The following is a 20,048-nucleotide window of genomic DNA, read 5'->3' as shown; positions in this document are numbered from 1 at the left end:
GTTATAGTTATACCTGTTCGGGGTAGTCGAATGCTATAGACACGGTGTCAGTCGGAGAGCTGAGGCAGAGACATAGTTTGGTGATCTGCTGAGACATTCGAAGAGTTCCAGCTTGCAGCCGAGATTTGAAGCGTTATTGGCGAAGAACCGCCAAGGGGTTATACCTGTATGAGAGTTGTATGTTATATGTGGTAGAATATAAGCGCTGAACATCCAGGTGTCAGGGCAACCATAATGAATTGCAGCTTCAATTAAGAAGACATTGGCTGAATATCTATGTGACAGGACTTGTATGTTGTTGATTCAAAGACATCGTCTGATGGGAACTTCAACAAAAGAATCAGTCAAGTATAGACTGTCTCCCCAGCCTATACTGAGCTAAATACCATTAGTTGAAGATTGTTAGTTTAAAACATTAATTGATGTGCCTGATCCCGGAAATTATTTAACTCGTAATTCAAGTTATTACGAATCATTGGTACACAAATCATTCAGGTGAGGTACCCAGAGAAAAACTTTATATAATGAGATGTATAGGTATCACCAGCTAAAGATTTTAACAAAGGATATTTTATGCTTAAGCTATTGAATAGTCACCTTAGCGATTTGATCCATATCATTGCTTAAGATACTAAATTCTTGGGGTTAACTCGTTCTTTGAATAGAGCTACATTCATAATTAAATGTGATCAGGTATCGATTGTTTATTCAAAACCTTCCAGGTTTTTAGTGGTCGAACACATTTATACAGTGTTAAGCTAAAACATGTGTACGAATTTAAAACTAATGCATGGTACGGTTCATATACCTTAACCTATTTATGTTTCTTTACATGAACTACATCTAGTAATTGTTCATATCTTCAAATTTGAGCCTAGTATACATTCAAGCTTATTAATTGTTTGTATTTCTGTCATTTACTTGAACAGTTTTATTAACATTGTCTTTTTTTTTTAGTAAATGAGAACTGCAGACTTGACCATTGTCGGAATAATGGAACATGTTTGACGTCCAATCGCTACCCATATTATACATGTTGGTGCAAAAATGGATTTTATGGTCCATTCTGCCAACGTAAGTGTTTTTGTTTTATGAGCAATTAAAGAGGTTTCCATAAAATGCCGCAGAGGGAAATGTTCGCGAAATCAAGAGTTTCGCGAAAATGTTAGCAAGCGTAAACTTCCACGTCCGCTTAGACATATTATGTAAACATAAACAAATTAAGCCTTTGTACTTCCGAATGTTTGGTGATCGCGAATATTTCCGCTCCTAAAACGTCTGGTTAATGGCTGTTCGCCATGTTTTTGACTCGCGAACATATTCGCTTATAGGATATTAGAGCTACTTTACAATGCTGTACTTTATGCAAATTATATTGCACTATCCTTCTTACTAAAAACTTATAGTTTTGCTTTGCTTGCACATGGCTACAATTTTCGTCTTCAATAACAGTGTTACAAGTTTAAATTTACTGATATAAAAAAGGATTAAATTTCAGATTTTGATCACTGCACGTCATCACCATGTCCTGCCGGTACAACGTGTCGAACTATTACATATGGCAAAGGCTATGTTTGTAAATGTACAACTGGCCAAACCAACTGTCAAACGGGTAATTAGTCCGGTTGTTACATAGACTGGTCCGGATGTTGCGTGCATCTCGGATTGTATATCATTCCTAAATTATAAAAAAAAAAATGCATTAAAAATACTTTGGGGCACAATATAGGTCACCTGACAGCTTTCTTATATTAAAATGTGACTCTTCGAAACAATTTTGATTGACTACTACATGTAAATTTCCTTTTCAAACAAGAATGCTGCATTCTTAAATGTGTCGAAGGTCTTTAATTTCTTCTGAATATTGGACTGAAATCGTATTAATGATAGATACCAGTGGTATTAAAAAATCACTTTAATACGCAAGTCCTTTATGATATAATATTGGAAGAATTTGCTTAATGGGCGAGTTTTATTCAGACCTGTAAAATTACAATTCGCCGAACATAACTTCCTAATTATATCTAGTGTTATAATTATAGTTTTATTCACGTTCATGTGTAATAAAATAGAGGAAAGTGGAAACTTCACAGGTCGCTCAACACAACAAAAACGAAAATGTTGCAGACTCGGTTTGATTGAGCCTGTTCATGGACGGTAGTGGAAATGCATGCCACCGTCCACGCCCTCTAGCCCCGGGTTGAGCAGAACTCAACATTCACATGCTAAAAGTACAAAAAGCAATTTTAGTTAGGATTGACTGTCAGAAAAACGAGCGTATTGCAAGCTAATATAAATAACCAGCTTTAGATTGTATTTGGGGTCACGGTGACTGAAAGTAGAAAAAAATAGTTCCACTTAATCACCTTTAGTTGTGGTACACCTATTGTCCACAAATTTGGAGTCTACATATGAGTCGTGCCATGAGAAAACCAACATAGCGGGATTGCGACCAGCTGGATCCAGACCAGCCTGCGCATCCGCGCAGTCTGGTCAGGATCTATGCAGTTCGCTTTGAAAGCCTATAGTGATTAGAGAAACTGTTAGCGAACAGCATGGATCCTGACCAGACTTGCGCAGATGCGCAGGCTGGTCTGTATCCATGCTGGTCGCAAAGCCACTATGTTGGTTTTCCCATGGCACGGCTCATATCATTTCTCAAACGCGACGTTTGGGAAAATATTTGGGAGTCACTCGGGTCAAGGACAAGGCCACTGTTACTAAAAAAAGAACAATAAATTCTTCTAAATTACTTTAATTAAACGAGATAAGTAGATTAATTTGCATTGTTTGAAAAATCCCTAATCTTATGGGCTAAAGTGTTAGATTTTTATTTTTTATTGTGATGTGGGTCAACGGTTCCTATCTCGGTCCATGTCTTTCTTTAGATAAAATACATTTTGATCTCACAGGGTCAAGGTCAAAGTCACGTTACTAAAACAGATTTTTTCACTCTGCCCATCAAAAAGGTGATTGATTTCCGGCATATGACTTAAACTTGAATTGACTTAATGTCACCAAACCTGATTTATACCAAGTTTATATGAAGAATGTGCTTTAGATTTTATTTGGGGTTATAACTACTTACAGTAGAAAGTTGGCTGATGCTAAGTACCTTTTATAATAATTGTAATTTTGACAGAGAGCTTTTATCAGAGACAAAGTTTTGGAATATAATTGGAGCTAAATCTGGGCTAAATCAATTTGAGCAAAATAGGAAATATAGTTCTTTTGAACTAGAAAAATCATTTTAGATGCCATAAGGTCAATATCCAACCAGTGACTTGAGACAGGAATGAAATCAGCTAATTGCACATCTATCCTTGTTGCATGTTTACTTCTGTAAGAAATGTATAACAAGACATGACCTTTTTAAGCGCGAGTAAGAAGGATGTAATGTTTTAAAATCTTGGTTTCTGTGAAATTTCAATTAATGGCTTTTTTTGTTTCGTACCTACCTTTATGTCTTGTCTTTAGACAGTTTTAACATGCTAATTTCATAGCGTCTGTTTAAGTCCACAACCAAGAGGATAGCTTTTGATACAATCAGTCATTATCAGGCAATCACAACAGCGGGTGTTAAGTGCTGTGTGGCGACCGTAAAATGTCGCTCCAACTTCATCTCAGTGTTGATATATTTTCTGGTCCTTAGGGATCTTTAATTTCAACTCTTTTTAGATTTGAAGATATAAACGGCTTAAGTCGGTACTAAGGGGACGTTGGCAGTGTAGCATTTTCCATTACTGCACATGAACAGACTAAATCAAACCAAATCTGCAATTTTCACAGTTTGCCTCGTTCTCGGTGCTTCCGAGGGATCTACTTTTCAGATTATATATAAATCTGAAATAGAATGATTTATCACACTGATTCATTGTTTTATATTCCTTACCGTTGTATTTAAGAAAAAATGATAAGATAGTGCCTTATATTACTATATTTTATTTACAGAAAACAAATGCCACCCAGTGCCATGTCAGAACAATGGACTGTGCCATTCTACTGTCACTGCACCATACTATGCGTGTACATGTCCACCCGGATACTCAGGCGAACACTGCGAAAGTAAGATATTAAATAAATGAACCTTTAACAATTACAAGAAAATAAAACGAATTTTAGATGAGAATTATAACGTTTTATTGCATATCAAGGGCTGAACGCTATATTGCACAACTCCTAATAATTAAATAAAGGAGGACTTACGACAGTATTGCGTTCAACCATCGATATGTTACAAAATGTAGTAACAAAGTCGCACTGAATCTAAACGTATATAAAAAGCATTTGGCCAATACTAGTGTGTGCCAGATATTGATTTGAGCCGTGCGATGAGAAAATCAACATAGTGGGTTTGCGACCAGCATGGATACAGACCAGCCTGCGCATCTGTGCAGTCTGGTCAGGATCCATGCTGTTCGCTAATGGTTTCTCTATTTACAATAGGCTTTAAAAGCGAACAACATGGATCCTGACCAGATTGCGCGGATGCATGGATCCATGCTGGTCGCATACCCATTATGTTGGTTTTCTCATGGCACGGCTCATTTAACAAATTGATTCTGGTAAACTGTAATACTCCGGCACACTATCTGTGTATAAAAGCGTGGCAGTGGAAGAAGGAAAAATTGATTGTTATGTAGATGTTATTCCCCCTTAAATTTTACTTTATTGATAACTCATTGTTACTGATCCAGTTTTTGAGACATCATGTATGTCAATAAGTTATTTGTATTCGATGGTTTTCCCGAATGTTCAACCGAAAATACTGATAAGCAGGATGTTAAAATTGATTTTTAAAGTTTGTCGTCTAAGTGTTCATTTTTTTTTAACATTCAAATATCAAAAGAACAAATAGTAGTATAACTTAATTACGCATTTTCGTAATATTGTTATTACTTACATTTACACTAATTTAGGTCATTAGTATATGTAAATAAATAAAATTAGAACTACATTTTTTTTATAATGCCATTACTTACATTTTCACTAATTCAGGTCATGAATGTGATAAAAATTCCTGTAATCATGGAACCTGTCAAGCAACCTCAACATCTCCTTATTTCAAATGCCACTGTAACACAGGCTACCATGGACCCTTGTGTTTAGGTAAGTACGCTTTATCAAGTGTTTCATATAATTTGCTGTAAATCTATTAAAAATTTTCAAATGATATTATTTTCTCCGTCGAAGTATTTGGAGTTATTGATTTATTTGTAAGGTCAATGATTGCATGGAATTCTCTATCCGAGCACAGTCTGTACTGTACCTGCTAACTAGAATTTTCTATTGAATCGATAGTATACAATGGCGCTTTATATTCTGTACAAATACCTTTGTCCGAAGAACAACAGTTTGTAAAGAAATGAATTATGGATTTACATATTACATTAAAATTTGAATTTCAGTCCAGTAACATCTTATTTTTGTGGATTTTGCGGAAAAAATAATACAAGTGCATTATATTTGATTTGGCTGCAAGGCAACACACATATTTTGTTCATGTTCTTTCATACATTCTACAGTTCCAAGTTGCCCAGTAAATAGATGCCGTCACGGAGGAATTTGCAGACCGCTCGTGCATTCCCCTTTCTATACCTGCCAATGCATGCCTGGTTTTAGCGGAAGCAGATGCCAAATAAACGGTAAATACTTAAAAAAGCTATTTTCTTAATATCTACCCTCGGACTTTGTTACCTCAAACTCGGCGGGACAGACAGAATTTGTTTTAGTCATATGTAGTTCGAGTCATTGAAAATAATACCTCGAAACTTTGCAGCGCATGGTGATGAGTTCGATCGAAAAAAATACGTCCTCAAATATTCAAGGTCGGCTGGACGAAGTTAGACTGTGATTATAACTTTAAAATTCTGATATGATAGGGTAAAATTGACCAGATCTCTTTTATTCTATTTTTATGTGCCACAAAAAAACCCTTAGGTTTTATTACCACATTATCGTTTTAACCGGCTAAAATTCTATAACATGGACTAGTCCATAATTCAATTTGGACAGTACCACTTATTATTCAAAGGGGTGTTTACTGAAAATTTACTAACAGAGTAGAGTCACGAATGTGCAGGCTGATCTTTGTCTGCACAGGTCGCAAAGGCAAAATCACTTGCCGTCTGCAGGCTAAAGGTTAATAAACATTTCGTTTGTACTAATTCCAGTTCCAGATACAATGTATTATGTTGTATGAGTAAATATTCGTACAACGTCTTTAACGATGCATTGCATTAGGACTATGCTTTGGGGGCTCTGTGCTCCTTACCTTTTATTAATTATCATGTATTTGTTTGTTTGATATACTGATATAGTACGAATAGAGATATGGCATATCCAGGTAACAGTTTATCATTAATATATCAAGTCACAATACAAAAACGAAGTTTATTATAAATGATACCGGAAAAAATGAGCAAGCGCTCTAAACGGTTATTAATTACACAGGTTCAAACTAAATGTTTGAATGGCATCTTTTAAGTTATTGAACTTGATTAACACCATGGTAGTGTAACTCAAAATAAAAAATAAGTGTAGATTTCCCAGAAGCACAAGATTCATTTGATATGTTAGTCCGTGTTTACTTGTAAAGACCACACAACAACAACAACTACCACAACAACAACTACAACTAAACCAACAACAAAAACAACAACAACACATAAACCCATGGATACCACAACAAGAAGACCCACGACTGTCTGGTATAATATCAAAACAACAACGAAACGTTCAACTCCTACAGGTGATTATATAATATTATTTTACAACAGGGATATTTTAACAGGACATTAGTCTTAGTATACAATGTTATTTAAGACTTGTGTGCTGTACCCCACGGTGAGCTTTCGCCAAGTTTGACCATTGAAGATTAAGGTTCTGCTGTAAAAACTCTGTTACTGTGAAATCATTTTTATTCGCGTAGGACGAATTTTCGTGAACTTCGCGCTAGAACCGATGCGCGAATTTAAGACCGCGCTATAATTATTTTTCAATATTAGTTTTTCATTTCTAAAATTGAAAATCTGCGAATTAAAGCCCGCACGAAACAGTCCTTTTTCACGTTTGCGCGAAATTTAATGCCAGCGAATTTAAATGATTTCACAGTATTATAAACGTTCGTGTATTTCTATTGTTGTATCAGCCACATCGAGAATACGTCTTAAACGGTAAACGTTTTTGATGCATTGAAAGCCGCAGCTGAAACAAATAGTCCTGTCAAAGTATTTTTTCCGTATTAAATGGGAGTTATATATAGGATGTTTGTATTTACTAGTGAAAAACAGACTGTACAAGTTTATATTAATGTTGCTTTTTTAATAAAAAGTAAATGTTTTACCTACTTACCATATCTGCGCAGAAAGAAATTGCACATGAATTTCGCAAAGCCATGTGAAAAAAATCTCTATAATGAGATACAAGACAACATTTTGTGTTTTAGAATGGCTTTTGTTACCATTGCTCGTGTTTGGGATACGTCTGCCCGAATATACTTGAAACAGTCTTCTAATCTTGATATGTGGTTAGAATAATATTAATAAATGATAAATTTATGGGGCTAGAGGGTGTGGACGGTTGCGTGCATTTCCACTACCGTCCATGAACAGGCTCAGTCAAACCGAGCCTGCAACATTTTCGTATTTGTCGTGTTGAGCGACCTGTGAAGTTTCCACTTTTTCTATTTTATGCACAACAAACCGAATGAACTGCCATAGCGGTGTTTTGTGACGCACTGTTTTAAGGCGATATTCAGCAGTGTTTCATGATTTGTTTGTATATTTCTTGTTGTCCGTATGTTTAAAGTTGTTTATATATTTTGGTGCATAAGATAATGATGAAACATGCATATACACACACACCGCTATAGGATCTGAATTGAAATAATAATTAACTGCCTACGTTGGTAATTTTAGGTCCTACGTGCTTGGCTTGCAATGAGGTTGTGTCGCCAAATGCATGTGAAATTATCAGAAATTGTGGAGTCCATGAGGTAAGAGGAGAAACGGATTACTGTTCAAAATGAGGAAAACACGTGATACTGTGTTCAAACTGTGAGACCTTGAATTAATTTTAGCGTACACTACTTTAATAAAACCTTAATACTTGTGAAATATAAAATGCTTGATGACTTCGGTATGATGAACAAATACAGTTGAAACTCGATATTTCGAACTGGCTTATCTCAAAAATCCGGCTATGTCGAAGATATTTTCAAGTGCTGTCCCACAAATAAGTGTATAGATTGTCCTTTTAAGTCAAACATCGAGTATCCTTAGATTTTGAGATACCGAGTATTATTAAACCAGTTGTGTGTTTTGCATCAGATGGTTGTACCACCGAATTGCACTTCTTCTTAATGTGTACTAGCATTTGAAAATAATGCATTTCAATATTTCCTGTTACACATTGATATTATACATATTGACCGAAACGTAAGTTTATAATTGTTATATCATATCAATATCGCAATATTGCGGACCCGCGCGTGAACTTATTTCGGCCAATCAAATGAGCGCATTTGAGAAGGGTATATAATATTTCCGGTTATATCAAAGTTCTGTTCATATCATATCTAAGACTACGTTAAATTTATGTTCTATAACTGTTGATTGTGTTGACAGGGTTGCTATGTTGATCAGTTTGTAACCAGCATTGGGAGCTTCAGGTACAATCTCGGATGTCGTGACAAACTAGTAAGTCTGACATGTCAGAGGTATAATAATTATTTCTTCCTATTTCTATAGTTTCTAGTAAAATGATGTATACTAAAGTTTATAAACCCTGCCCACTTGTCTGACAAAACATATACAAGATGTGAGGGAACAATTTAGACCGTTCATGCAATTATCAATTGAACTGTTTGCCATTAGCGTTGTTCTATTCTATTTCTTTTTTTTACTTTGCTTTTGTTGTCTATAAATCGCTTTATGTATTGTGTGTATCATTCTTCAGTAATGTACATATCCAAAAATACACTGCCTATCTGTGGGTTTGGAGCATGGTACGGTTCGGTATATCTCTACGTAGCTGTGCTCTTTCTAAGACCCGTGACTCACCTTGCTTCTTTAATTTTTCGTGTCATCCTTGTGTATATATGGTATTTATATGATCACCAATACATCCACTGCTATGAGGTTGCTATGTAGGTATTCTGCGTTCTTGGAACGCTGCTTTCTTATGACGTCATTGTTTTGATGACATCATTTATGACGTCATGACCTCAATTTTTACATTGCTTAAAATTTCATTCTGTCTTTTTAGAATACTATCTAACATGAGATGCTATATGTTTTACATGTACGTTTTATTGGTGACAAATATTATGAAACACCCTGTATTATCCTTATTATTTGTGGTTGTTTTGAATTTTAATTATTTGTTGTTGTTTTTTTATTTGTGCTGTCGAGCTCTTTTGATACTGTAAATGTGCTATATAGATCTAAATGTGATTGAATAATATCATAATAATAATAATTTGAATTGGATACGAAAATTTGTTTCTGGAATTTTTCAGTAGTTTGTACAGATTCTGAAGTAATTTCAGTGGAATCTCTAAAAAGGCCATTAGCTTTAAAATGTTCGCCATTATCGTGGAATCAGTATTCATGTAAGGTAACTCATACGGCTTTGAAGCCGCATATCTTGGAGGTTGTCTCTCTTCCACTCAATATTATACTTTCACTAAACATGAATAGTATATATGCTCTGCCTAGTGAATGCTTAAAACTACACAAAGCTCGGCAATTAGGGTTAGATCTGCTTTCCAATAATATAAGGTATTTGTATATATGCTTATTCAATATATAAATACAAATGAAAACTTGTCTCAACAATTTTTAAAACTACAAAATAAACATCAATTGACTCCTTGTGTATTTCACACTACGAAAACAATATAAATAACCAGTTATGCCGTTTACAAAATACACGTCACGTATACGCTTTAATCAGTTTTGATAAAGAATGGTTTTATTAACATAATGTTGGAAATGAAATATATGACAATAGGAATTATAACTTTCACAAGTATAATAAAATCTGTAAAAAGATCCTTTGGAAGCAAAGAATGCAATCAAGGAGAATAATAGCAGACTCGGTTTGATTGAGTCTGTTCATGAGAGGTAATGAAATGTGAAACATCTCTCACGCCCCCTAGCACCGACCTAAGCGGAACTCTGTTACACACATGTTGAATGGACTCTATGATTACAAAGGACCAGAAAATATAAGAACACTAAATATAAGCCATAATAGTTCTTATACAGCCATTGACACGACAAAACATGGAATAGAAGGAAACAAATTTGTTAATTTCACATAAGATAAAACAGGGTCTTTCCTCCGTAAACTCTTAAACATCTTATCTTACACTGTCACCCATGTTTACGCCTCATGTGAAAATATTGCATCTGATGTTCATTCGCTTAAAGATAAATCTGTCTTGCACTGGACTTGAACAGTTTTATGTTTTATGCCTAATTGAAACGAAGAACTTGTCGCACACATCAATCAATTAAACCAAGTGGTTAATCGTTTATATGTGAAGGTCAGATAAATGGGTCAAAATATAGATACATTCTTGTATATGTATAACTATTTAGTAAATTGTATAAATTAACGTGAGACATTCCATCGATCAAAGTCTTGCTGGAAAACCGCAGTCTGACACTCTCCATCAAAGTCTCTCTGGAAAACCACAATCTGACACTCTCCATCAAAGTCTCCTGGAAAACCGCAGTCTGACACTCTGCATCAAAGTCTCCTGGAAAACCGCATTCTGACTCTGTCCATCAAAGTCTCCTGGAAAACCGCATTCTAACACTCTCCTTCAGTCTTGCTTGAAAACCGCATTCTGGCACTTTCCATCCAAGCCTTGCCGGAAAACCAATTTGAATCTCCATTTTGAACGTCATTCTTAGAACAGTTATCGGAAGAATTTATGAAATCAATAACTTACGGGCGCCATGTATGTATGAACATACATGTGTTGTTTTTATTTATTTATTTATTTATTTTGAAGCCGATATGTTAAAGTTGTTAATGTAAAAATGTTATTTAAACACAGCAATGTCAGGGCATGCGAACGAGACGTTCACAGAAAAGTGCTGGCGCTACCACGACATCCGATTCCGGTACACTTTATACATGCACAGAGTGCTGCAATTCCAGTTTGTGTAACAGCGGAGGCTGTGGGGAACAAGGTAATACAATCAGTAAAAGAATGGATAGCAGGCTCGGTTTAATTGAGTTTGTTCATGAGGTAATGAAGTGTGCGACACCTCTCATGCCCCCTTAGCACCGGCTTAAGCGGAACTCTATTACACATTATGTTTAAAGGACGCAATGATTCCAAAGGACCAGATAATGTAACAACACTTGATCAAAATACTTGGAGACATTTTTGGCCGCAACACGGCACTTAAAGATAGCTGTTGTGATAGTTAATAGAATCTTTAAAAAGATCCCTTGGAAGCAAAGAATACAAAAACAGAAAAATAATAACCTACTCGGTTTGATAGAGTCTTTTCATGAGAGGTAATGAAATGTGCTACACCTCTCGTGTCCCCTATCACCATTTATCTATCTATTGTTTGACTGCGTATACCATCTTGCATTCGACAACAAGAGTGCCAGAATGTCACAATATACGCCCGTCACAGCTAATTTCTTTACTCTAGCACCTGTATTTGCAAATGGAATTTTAATTTTGTGGTTGTTTAGTAATCATTGTAAGTCTTTTGTTTTTCTAAGTCCACAAAAAGGTCATTACCAGGTAGAGATACCTTAAAATACACCTAAAATTTGAAAGTAACATCTATGTTGTACCACAGAAAAGTTGTCTTGGTTATTCCCTATGGTCAATTATAAAAAAAAGTTGCAATATTAGTTATTTATAGTAACAACTAAGGGAAGTTAATATGAAAACAAAAATTTAAGTCCACACAAAAATCTGTACCAGGTAGAGATTGGTCAAAATACACCTCAAATTGGATTTAGCATGCATTTTGTACTGCAGAAAAGTGGTCTCGATTTTTCCATACGACTAGTAATGAAAAAGTTACAATATAAGCTATTTATAGTAACAACAAAGGGAAGTAATTCTAAAGAAGGGAACTGCGCATGATACTTCGTCTCATCATGGTGTATAATTGTGCCAAGGTACATCAAAATCCCTCCATGCATGAAGAAGATATGCTTTGGACAAAGTCATTCTTGTATCTGACCTTTGGCCTCCAAGTGTGACCTTGACCTTAGACCTAGGGACCTGGTTCTTGCACCTGACACACCGTATGGTGGTGGTGAACATTTATGCCAATTTATATCAAAATCCCTTAATGAATGAAGAAGAAATACTCCGGACAAGGTTTTCATTCTTGTATCCTTTGAACTCTAAGTCTGACCTTGACGTCAGACCTAGGGAGCTGGTTCTTGGGCCTGACACTCCGCCTCGTGATGGTGAACATTTGTGCCAAGTTATACCAATATCCATCCATGCATAAAGAAGATATGCTCCGGACAAAGTTTTCTTTTTTGTATCCTTTGACCTCTAAGTGTGACCTTGACCTTAGATCTAGGGACCTGGTTCTTGCGCATGACACTCCGTGTCATGATGATGTACAATTGTGCCAACTTTCATCAAAATCCCTCCATGCATGAAGAAGAAGATATGCTCTGGACAAATTCATTCTCGAATTTGACCTTTGACCTTCAAGTGTGACCTTGACCTTAGACCTAGGGACCTGGTTTTTAAACATGACACTCCAACTCATGATGGTGAACAACTGTGCCAAGTTTTATCAAAATTCCTCAATTCATGTAGAAGATATACTCCGGACAAAGTCTGTGAACGCAGATGACCAGACTATGCGGATGCATAAACTATCCTGCAACTTTGAAACATGCGATATTTAGTGCACCATTAACCGCTTTAGACATTTCCCGATGACAGTTCCAAGACGGTGCCCTGCTGTATTCATATACAGCTGAAACTCGCTTTTATTTAAAATTCCAGTCAAAGACATTTTCAAGTCTCTTTCCTTAAAATAAAATGTGCAGAAAACATAATTTTCAGACAAATTTCAGTTTAAAAAGGCTGCTGTATTGGAAGGTGTTTTCCGGTCGTACTTTTATCATTGTTTTAGCTAATATCAGTGTTTGTATACCATAGTTATGTAATTTAATTCAATGGAAATACTAACGAAATACTAATGAGCCTATCGCTGTTTTAAAAATCGAAAGTTAAAAAAAGGAAACAATAGCTCTTTTCTTAAGCGTAAATATCTGAGGGACTTTATATCGCATATGCTAAAAATAGAGAATAATAGGTTAGTGCCGTAGATAAGAAAGTTTATCTGGCAAGGTGGAGGAGGTTATCGGGTGAGCCGAAGGCGAACCTGATAACGTCCAGAGCCGAGCCAGATAAACTTTCTCCATCTTAGGCACTAACCTATTATTCTATTTATCTTGTCATTACTTCATTTGCCGATATTTGGCAATTTATTTTACAAAAATAAGTGTACGACAACCGCTTTAATGACGTCATATTCGTAATGACGTCACTTATATAATGACGTCATTACCGGCAAAATCGCAATAGCTTCTTCGTTTTTGAATAAAAACTCATTATTTGACCACTCATTTTCTTAGTTCGGACATTTCCAACACAATGATGATGGTTTCGTTGCAAAATTTCTTATGACAACAATATCGATCATAAGGTCACATGATCGACTGACCGTATATCACTGGTCACATGATCAACTGACGGTATATCAAGAAAGATACACGGCACCCTGATATCGGGTTGAAAATACTGCAAGTGACAGGATAAATAACTTTGATATGACGACGACGATGTGCACAGTCGTCAGAGACAATACTACTGATTATGATAATCAGAAAGCAATGGTCACGAATTCAGAACAGTGTATCTTTTGAAGCTTATATATGTGTAATAAAACTAGTATCCACGCTATTTCCGGCTTAAACAGCGGAATGGGTCTGTTTGAACACAATAAAATAATAAAACAATTTATTGCGTCTTAAGGGATATTTGTCTTTTTTTAGTAGGTCCATTATCTGGTTAGACATGGTAAAATTAAGCTGCACATAAAAAGTAACTTAAGAAATATTAACATAATTAGCACACGTTTTTATATAAAAAAAAACGTAGCGAACTTTTAGATTATTTAGTAATACTTAATTAAAATAGTTAAAGATCAAGAACTTGTCTGTTTGAAAACATTTTTCTTCAGGTTTTCCAGCCAGCGGATCTGGACAAAGGGGGCCTGTATGCTTTAACTGTGACCAACAAAATAGTCCCGATGACTGCAATAAAATCAAGATATGTGGACGGGACGAGGTTTGATTTTGAAAACTTCTTAACTACTTACATAGCGCGAATTTAATAGAGTTTGGTGTTTCAAAAATGTACAGAACCTTCTTAAAAGTATACGTTAGGTAGTCAGTAAAAGAAACCAGATATTGTGTCCTATCTGTATTGTAACTTTGCTTACAGAATACTCTTGCTGAACAGCCTCAATCAGCCTGAGCCTGTCATATTTTCGTATATGTCGTGTGGGGCGACCTAGCTGTGGTTTTCCACTTTTTTTCTATTTTACAACATTGTCAAGGATTCATTTTACGATTGTCCGTATCCCACTGTAGGTCTGTAAAAGTAGCTTATGAACATGAGAAGTTTAAAATGTATTTGAAAGAATAAATAGAATAGAATACTCTTCCTGCAAGAACACTTTTAAGATTTAGTAAAAGGGCCAATGAGTGCTGCGCATGCACACCTCCGCTCCCAGACCTGAGGCATCTTTCTGAATGAAGTGTTGAACAACACACACTTCGTAACTAGATCGACTCTAACGAACAAAACGTTATTCTTGCATAAAAACTATTTTTTCACTGGATCCGCCCATGTATAAACGGGAGAAAAATCGTGTGCAAACAAGGCAATTCACGTGCTGTTAATACATGATTTTTATTTTTGAAATGCTTTGCCAGGGACGTATGTATGTATTTCTGCGCAGACTGATATTTGGCATCTGCATCTTGTTTCTTCCATAATAACCTCTTCTTGTAGCATTATAGATACAATGTAATCCATAGTATGTTTAGCTGTATCAGTTTTCAACCCCAAACGTACTGCCCCCATCAATGTACGCACTAGCTTCTCTTAGAGTTTACTCCCTTTACAAATCGTCTGTTCAGTTATTGTAATAACTGTGAATAAATAAGTATCGCGTGTAACTTGTGCTATTGCCCGTTTTAAGGTATTATATTAATGATTTTTGTTAGTATCAGTCGGTTTGTTTTTACCTGATTGTTCGCAGAATTCATATAATAAACCTCGAAAGCTAGTCACTAGCTTCGTACTCATCCGTACTCTGTTTGTTCGTACTCAAAATAATTCGAATGTAAAGTTGTTATTTTTAAAATAATTGTGTTCCTGTTTATCAAATTTTTTAGTTATATGCAAAATTATGTGTAATGTAACGTTTGTAATAACTAAAAATAAAAATAAGATGATCAAAAACCTTCAAATCACGTTTTTAGTAGTGTTGTTTTTATGTGTGCCCCGGTTATGGATATTTAAAACATGTTTACCGTTTCCAAGAACAACAAGAATGGTAAATAAAAACTGTACCGGAATCGTCAAGTCATCACATATGAAAACAATGCATTTAGTCGTCGTATAATGTTTTTTTATGCAAGAATAGCGACAATACACGTTTGTTTTGTGTGTTTACGCCTGCAGAAGCCCTTGGGATATGTTTGTGACCTCGACCTTCGGTCTCGGTCACAAACAATCCCGCGGGCTTCTGCAGACGTTAATACACAAAAAAAACGTGTATTATCCCTACATTGCAGAATAGTAGGTTTGAACGACGTCTGCCTTTCTGTGAAATTGATATTCAACCGAACATATGCATGTATGTTAAAGTTCGTAACATAACTATATATACGACCTTGTAAGCAGAAATATCGATGCATAAATGCTTTATAAAATTAACATAGCCTCTTGATGTTTTTACCGCTATAACAAGTATGATTATGAAATTAAATTTAATTGAATGGGTTAATTATTTAATGTAGATGTGCATGGTGAATACGACATCCGTTGGGACGACACAGCAGACGTTGTGGAGGTCCGACTGTCTTTCTACATCGGTAATATATTGCAGTTTGTCTTATAGGCTGATTAGTTTGTTTGTTTTGGATTTAACGCCATTATTCAACAGTATTTTAGTCATGTAACGGCGGGCAGCTAACGTAACCAGCGTCCCTTGGATTCTGTACCAATACAAACTTGTTTTCCGCACGTAACTGCCACCTTCACCACATGAATCAGAGGTGAAGGACTATCTTTTTCAGACACAATGTCGTTTATCAAATAGTCACGGAGAACATACACCCCGCCCGAGGATCGAACTCACGACCCCGCGGTCTGTAGACTAAAGCCCTAGCTTCTGAGCTAAGCAGAAGGGCTCCTATAGGCTGAGCACTACCAAATCAAACGCGAGCTCTGCCAAATCAAACGCGAACACTCCAAAATCAAACGCGAGAGGGTTTTAATTGTTCTTCCTTTTCTCGTAGCCGTTTTCAATAGCATCGCGTTTTCTTTAACTCTAATGCGGTTTAGCGCAGCATTCTATTAAATTCGGTATGTCTCTTTCTCCTTCTACATGACAATTGCGGCATAGGAACTTTAAGTATCGAAAACAGACATTGAAAATAAGCGAAAAGAAGTAAAATTAGAGGGTTAGCCTATATTTAACAAAATATTGCCTTCTTATTTAAAAGTTAACACCCGTATTTCTTTGTCTTTTTCTATAATACCTATTTAGTTCTTCACAGGAATAAAATTCTTTAAAAATCTTATGTGCTAGAATATGTCAAAATAAAAAAAAACGTTGTTAAGTATTACTAAATGGATTTCATATGAAAACAGAACTGCCGGATTTAGTGGTGTTCAGCCTATAAAGATGCCCATCTCTTAAATGAGTTATAGTATTGGTAGTTGTTCATTTTAAATGAATATTTCTGTCGGGCTATACATATAAGCATGACGATGTAAAACGGGACAATTATTTGCTGGATACATCTATAAAAAACATGAAAACGGAAGCATTCAGCTTGATTGATACTGCTGATAAAATTTAATTGGTTTTGATTGTAACTGTAAGGTACGTTTCTTTGTTATTACCATATTTGTAATTGTTTGGTTTATATATAAGAAACCCTGATTAGAAATTATTATACTGATTTAGAAGGTGCATAATGCTTAAATAAGTACCATTAGTCTAACAAAAGATACATTGTAATTATTGGTCTGCCCGTTCATAGCAACCTGCCAATACATAACTACATAACGTCACATCCGCCAGCAAACATATAAATGTAATTTAAAATAAGATATTGATCAAATTCTTGGACAAAATTCCAACAGGAACCAAAGATCCCCTATACAGGACTCAATATGAAAAGGAAGTATGTGTAACTGTAACGACTTACAATGTTGCATCTAACTGCAAACATGTTAAAGAGGTCTATCGTATAATTTGGTGCACCCGAATACCGCCTGAAATTGATTTACTTACAGAGAATTTATAATTTTACATCAAATGACGCCGATTCCAGATCACTGGACCTTATCGTTCGCCTACAGCTCTCGTTTTTCTGTCTCTTTGGTTTTGCGCCACCGCGACACCTACACGTAGCAGTCGAAAGAGGATAGGTAGCAAGCAAACATGGCTACCGTTGGATAGATTTTGGATCGCGTTATTTTTCTTACAAAAAAACTTCCAACGAGTGTCGGTCTTACTAATTTATTCAGATATAGTTTTTGCTGTTGTACAAACTTTTCATATAACACCAGTACTTGTTTGTGCCGGAAACGGACTCGAGAGTAGTTCAAATAAGCTTTAAGCTTTTATCATAATTGAGCTTGAATAATTAGTATAAACTAAAATAAACTAAAAAAGTGAATAGCGATTTATTTTAAATTGTCACTATTTTGCTGTTTACGTGCCTAAAATGGCAAAGTTCTTCTGTGAACATTCATTTATTTGTTATTTTAGGTTTATGTAGCTAATAATAAGGTTCTATGTGTCTACTCTCCTCGTCATAGGGTATGCCTCTTTAATGTATATCGAATATTGAAAACTTAGAAAGTTGTGTCAGTTGTGTCTTACGCCTGGTTGTTCATTTATTTTAGACTTGTCAGCATAACAACGGATTAAGTTCTGCAACAGGTTTGTAGCTTTTGCCATCAGTATAGCATATTCAATTGTTTATACTGACATGTTACAAAGTTAAAGTTTTATACAATATAAATTAAAATGTTGTGTCAATTTCTAATATTTTTGGTTTGTTTCGGCACACTCTTGAATGTATTCTGATTTAGAAAACGTAAGCATGGTTTAAATTTCATTTTGTTATTATTCCTGGCAAGTTAGGATCACAGTTTATTAAATATTTCTACGCTTACACTAATACTAGAGGCTTTAAGCGTTTTTTTACATTTTCATTACTTCAAAATCAAGACCAGTATCATTAGAAACATGCCAACTAATATCTGTATCTATTGCAGGAAATGGTGGCTGCCAGAACAATTGCTGTTCTGATGACCTATGTAATAATGCATGTTAATGTTGAGATTACAAAATGTATCATCTATGCATGGAACGAATCCGTACATTCGGAATAAACTGTAGATACAATATAATTATTATATTACAACCTTTATTGTTCTTCGTTTAATTAGTTTTGTTTCATACTTTCTGTATATTATACTAGTTGAAGAATCGTTCTAAAGACACCTATATTAGACAAAGTTTTTAAAACAATCATGTGAGGACAAAGCAACCAAGGAAACACAATTATGAAATCATAAAACTTTACACTCCAAGACCGATTGGGATTCACTGATGTTTGAAATCATTGAGTCAATTCAATAGATGTGTAATAGAGCAAAATGTTTGATAAACATATAAAACAAAATGCAAATAAAACAATATGTAAGGGCACTGGCCTCCAAACCGTACTACAACTGAAAAAGAGAAAAAAATAGGTACCATGAAATGAATGATATATTTCTTAAGAAAGATTAAAAACTTACTCACAGACTATTTGTTGTGGAAACATATGATAATTAGTTTTTACTAATTTTTAAACTGAGAGTTGAAAAGCGTTTGAACGCTTTTGCTCGAGATAAATAGCTTTACTACTTAACATCTATATGTAACGCGTGTGAACCACATATTCCTCCGCTGCGTTATTGGAAAAGACAGCGGTAAGTTATTGTCGCAGCGGCGGACTGGGTTCGATTCACGACGTGGGCATCTTTTTTTTTTATTAATTTTGCATTTAGGAGATAGTTTAGAAACGAAATCTTGATGCCAGTGCCTTTAATAAACATATAAAACGTAATGATTGATTAACAAGTACGCTTTATACAGTAGGAATAGACACTATAATAATATTAAGGAATATTCTGTATATAGCTCCATGTAATATAAGTTGCATCTTCTTTCGAAAAGAATTGTTTCCCGGGATTTTATCCATCCCGCCCGTACATATCTGGATTCCCCTTACGAAATTTTTCTTATGGTGTAAATGAGGGCTAGCGAACAATATCTATGTTGCAGATTCGTGCGTATTTTATTTAAAACTGGATAAAAGCCAGATATATAGTTTCTTTTTGTTCTTTATAGTATATCTCTCGATTAAAAAATGTTATTTTACAGATTAGACATAACGTTACGCTACGAACAGTAGTACTAAGCCGGGCTCTATGACTTAATTTCTGATTAAGGACTTTTATTTTTAGCATATTTGTTGAAATAAAATCCTATAAAAACGTTCTGTAAAGAAGGTTTATTCTAAATGTTACCTTACTAATTATACAACTGGTAGAATCTGGTATGCAAGAAAAATCCATCTATAACCGGTTGACGGTGCAGATTGGAAAATCAATCTCTCGCATAAGTATCTTTGCGGTAACTCGGCAGAGCCTCGTTACCACCTCAGTC

The 20,048-nt window shown here is 35.2% G+C and overlaps 1 protein-coding gene across 3 annotated transcripts in view; it reads left to right on the top strand.

Moving 5' to 3' along the window:
• The window catches only part of LOC123542690 (neurogenic locus notch homolog protein 1-like), a 38,201-nt gene extending 19,453 nt beyond the window's left edge, over positions 1-18,748 (top strand). The window contains exons 12-24 of one of the 3 annotated variants that reach the window (XM_053531894.1): positions 958-1,074; positions 1,499-1,612; positions 3,952-4,065; positions 4,999-5,109; positions 5,526-5,645; positions 6,599-6,751; positions 7,920-7,996; positions 8,628-8,699; positions 11,072-11,207; positions 14,262-14,368; positions 16,111-16,185; positions 18,233-18,269; positions 18,608-18,748. In XM_053531894.1, the coding sequence (XP_053387869.1) occupies positions 958-1,074; positions 1,499-1,612; positions 3,952-4,065; positions 4,999-5,109; positions 5,526-5,645; positions 6,599-6,751; positions 7,920-7,996; positions 8,628-8,699; positions 11,072-11,207; positions 14,262-14,368; positions 16,111-16,185; positions 18,233-18,269; positions 18,608-18,666 (1,292 nt within the window). In that variant the 3' untranslated portion in view covers positions 18,667-18,748. The remainder of the gene's footprint in view (positions 1-957; positions 1,075-1,498; positions 1,613-3,951; positions 4,066-4,998; positions 5,110-5,525; positions 5,646-6,598; positions 6,752-7,919; positions 7,997-8,627; positions 8,700-11,071; positions 11,208-14,261; positions 14,369-16,110; positions 16,186-18,232; positions 18,270-18,607) is intronic. The other 2 variants (XM_053531896.1, XM_053531895.1) reach the window with 2 other exon arrangements.
• The last annotated feature ends 1,300 nt before the right edge of the window (positions 18,749-20,048 follow it).

The sequence above is a fragment of the Mercenaria mercenaria genome, chromosome 19 (genome assembly GCF_021730395.1).
Source record: "Mercenaria mercenaria strain notata chromosome 19, MADL_Memer_1, whole genome shotgun sequence".
Lineage (NCBI taxonomy): Eukaryota > Metazoa > Mollusca > Bivalvia > Venerida > Veneridae > Mercenaria > Mercenaria mercenaria.
The sequence above is the reverse complement of the archived record's forward strand: the minus strand, read 5'-3'. Positions and strand labels throughout refer to the sequence as shown.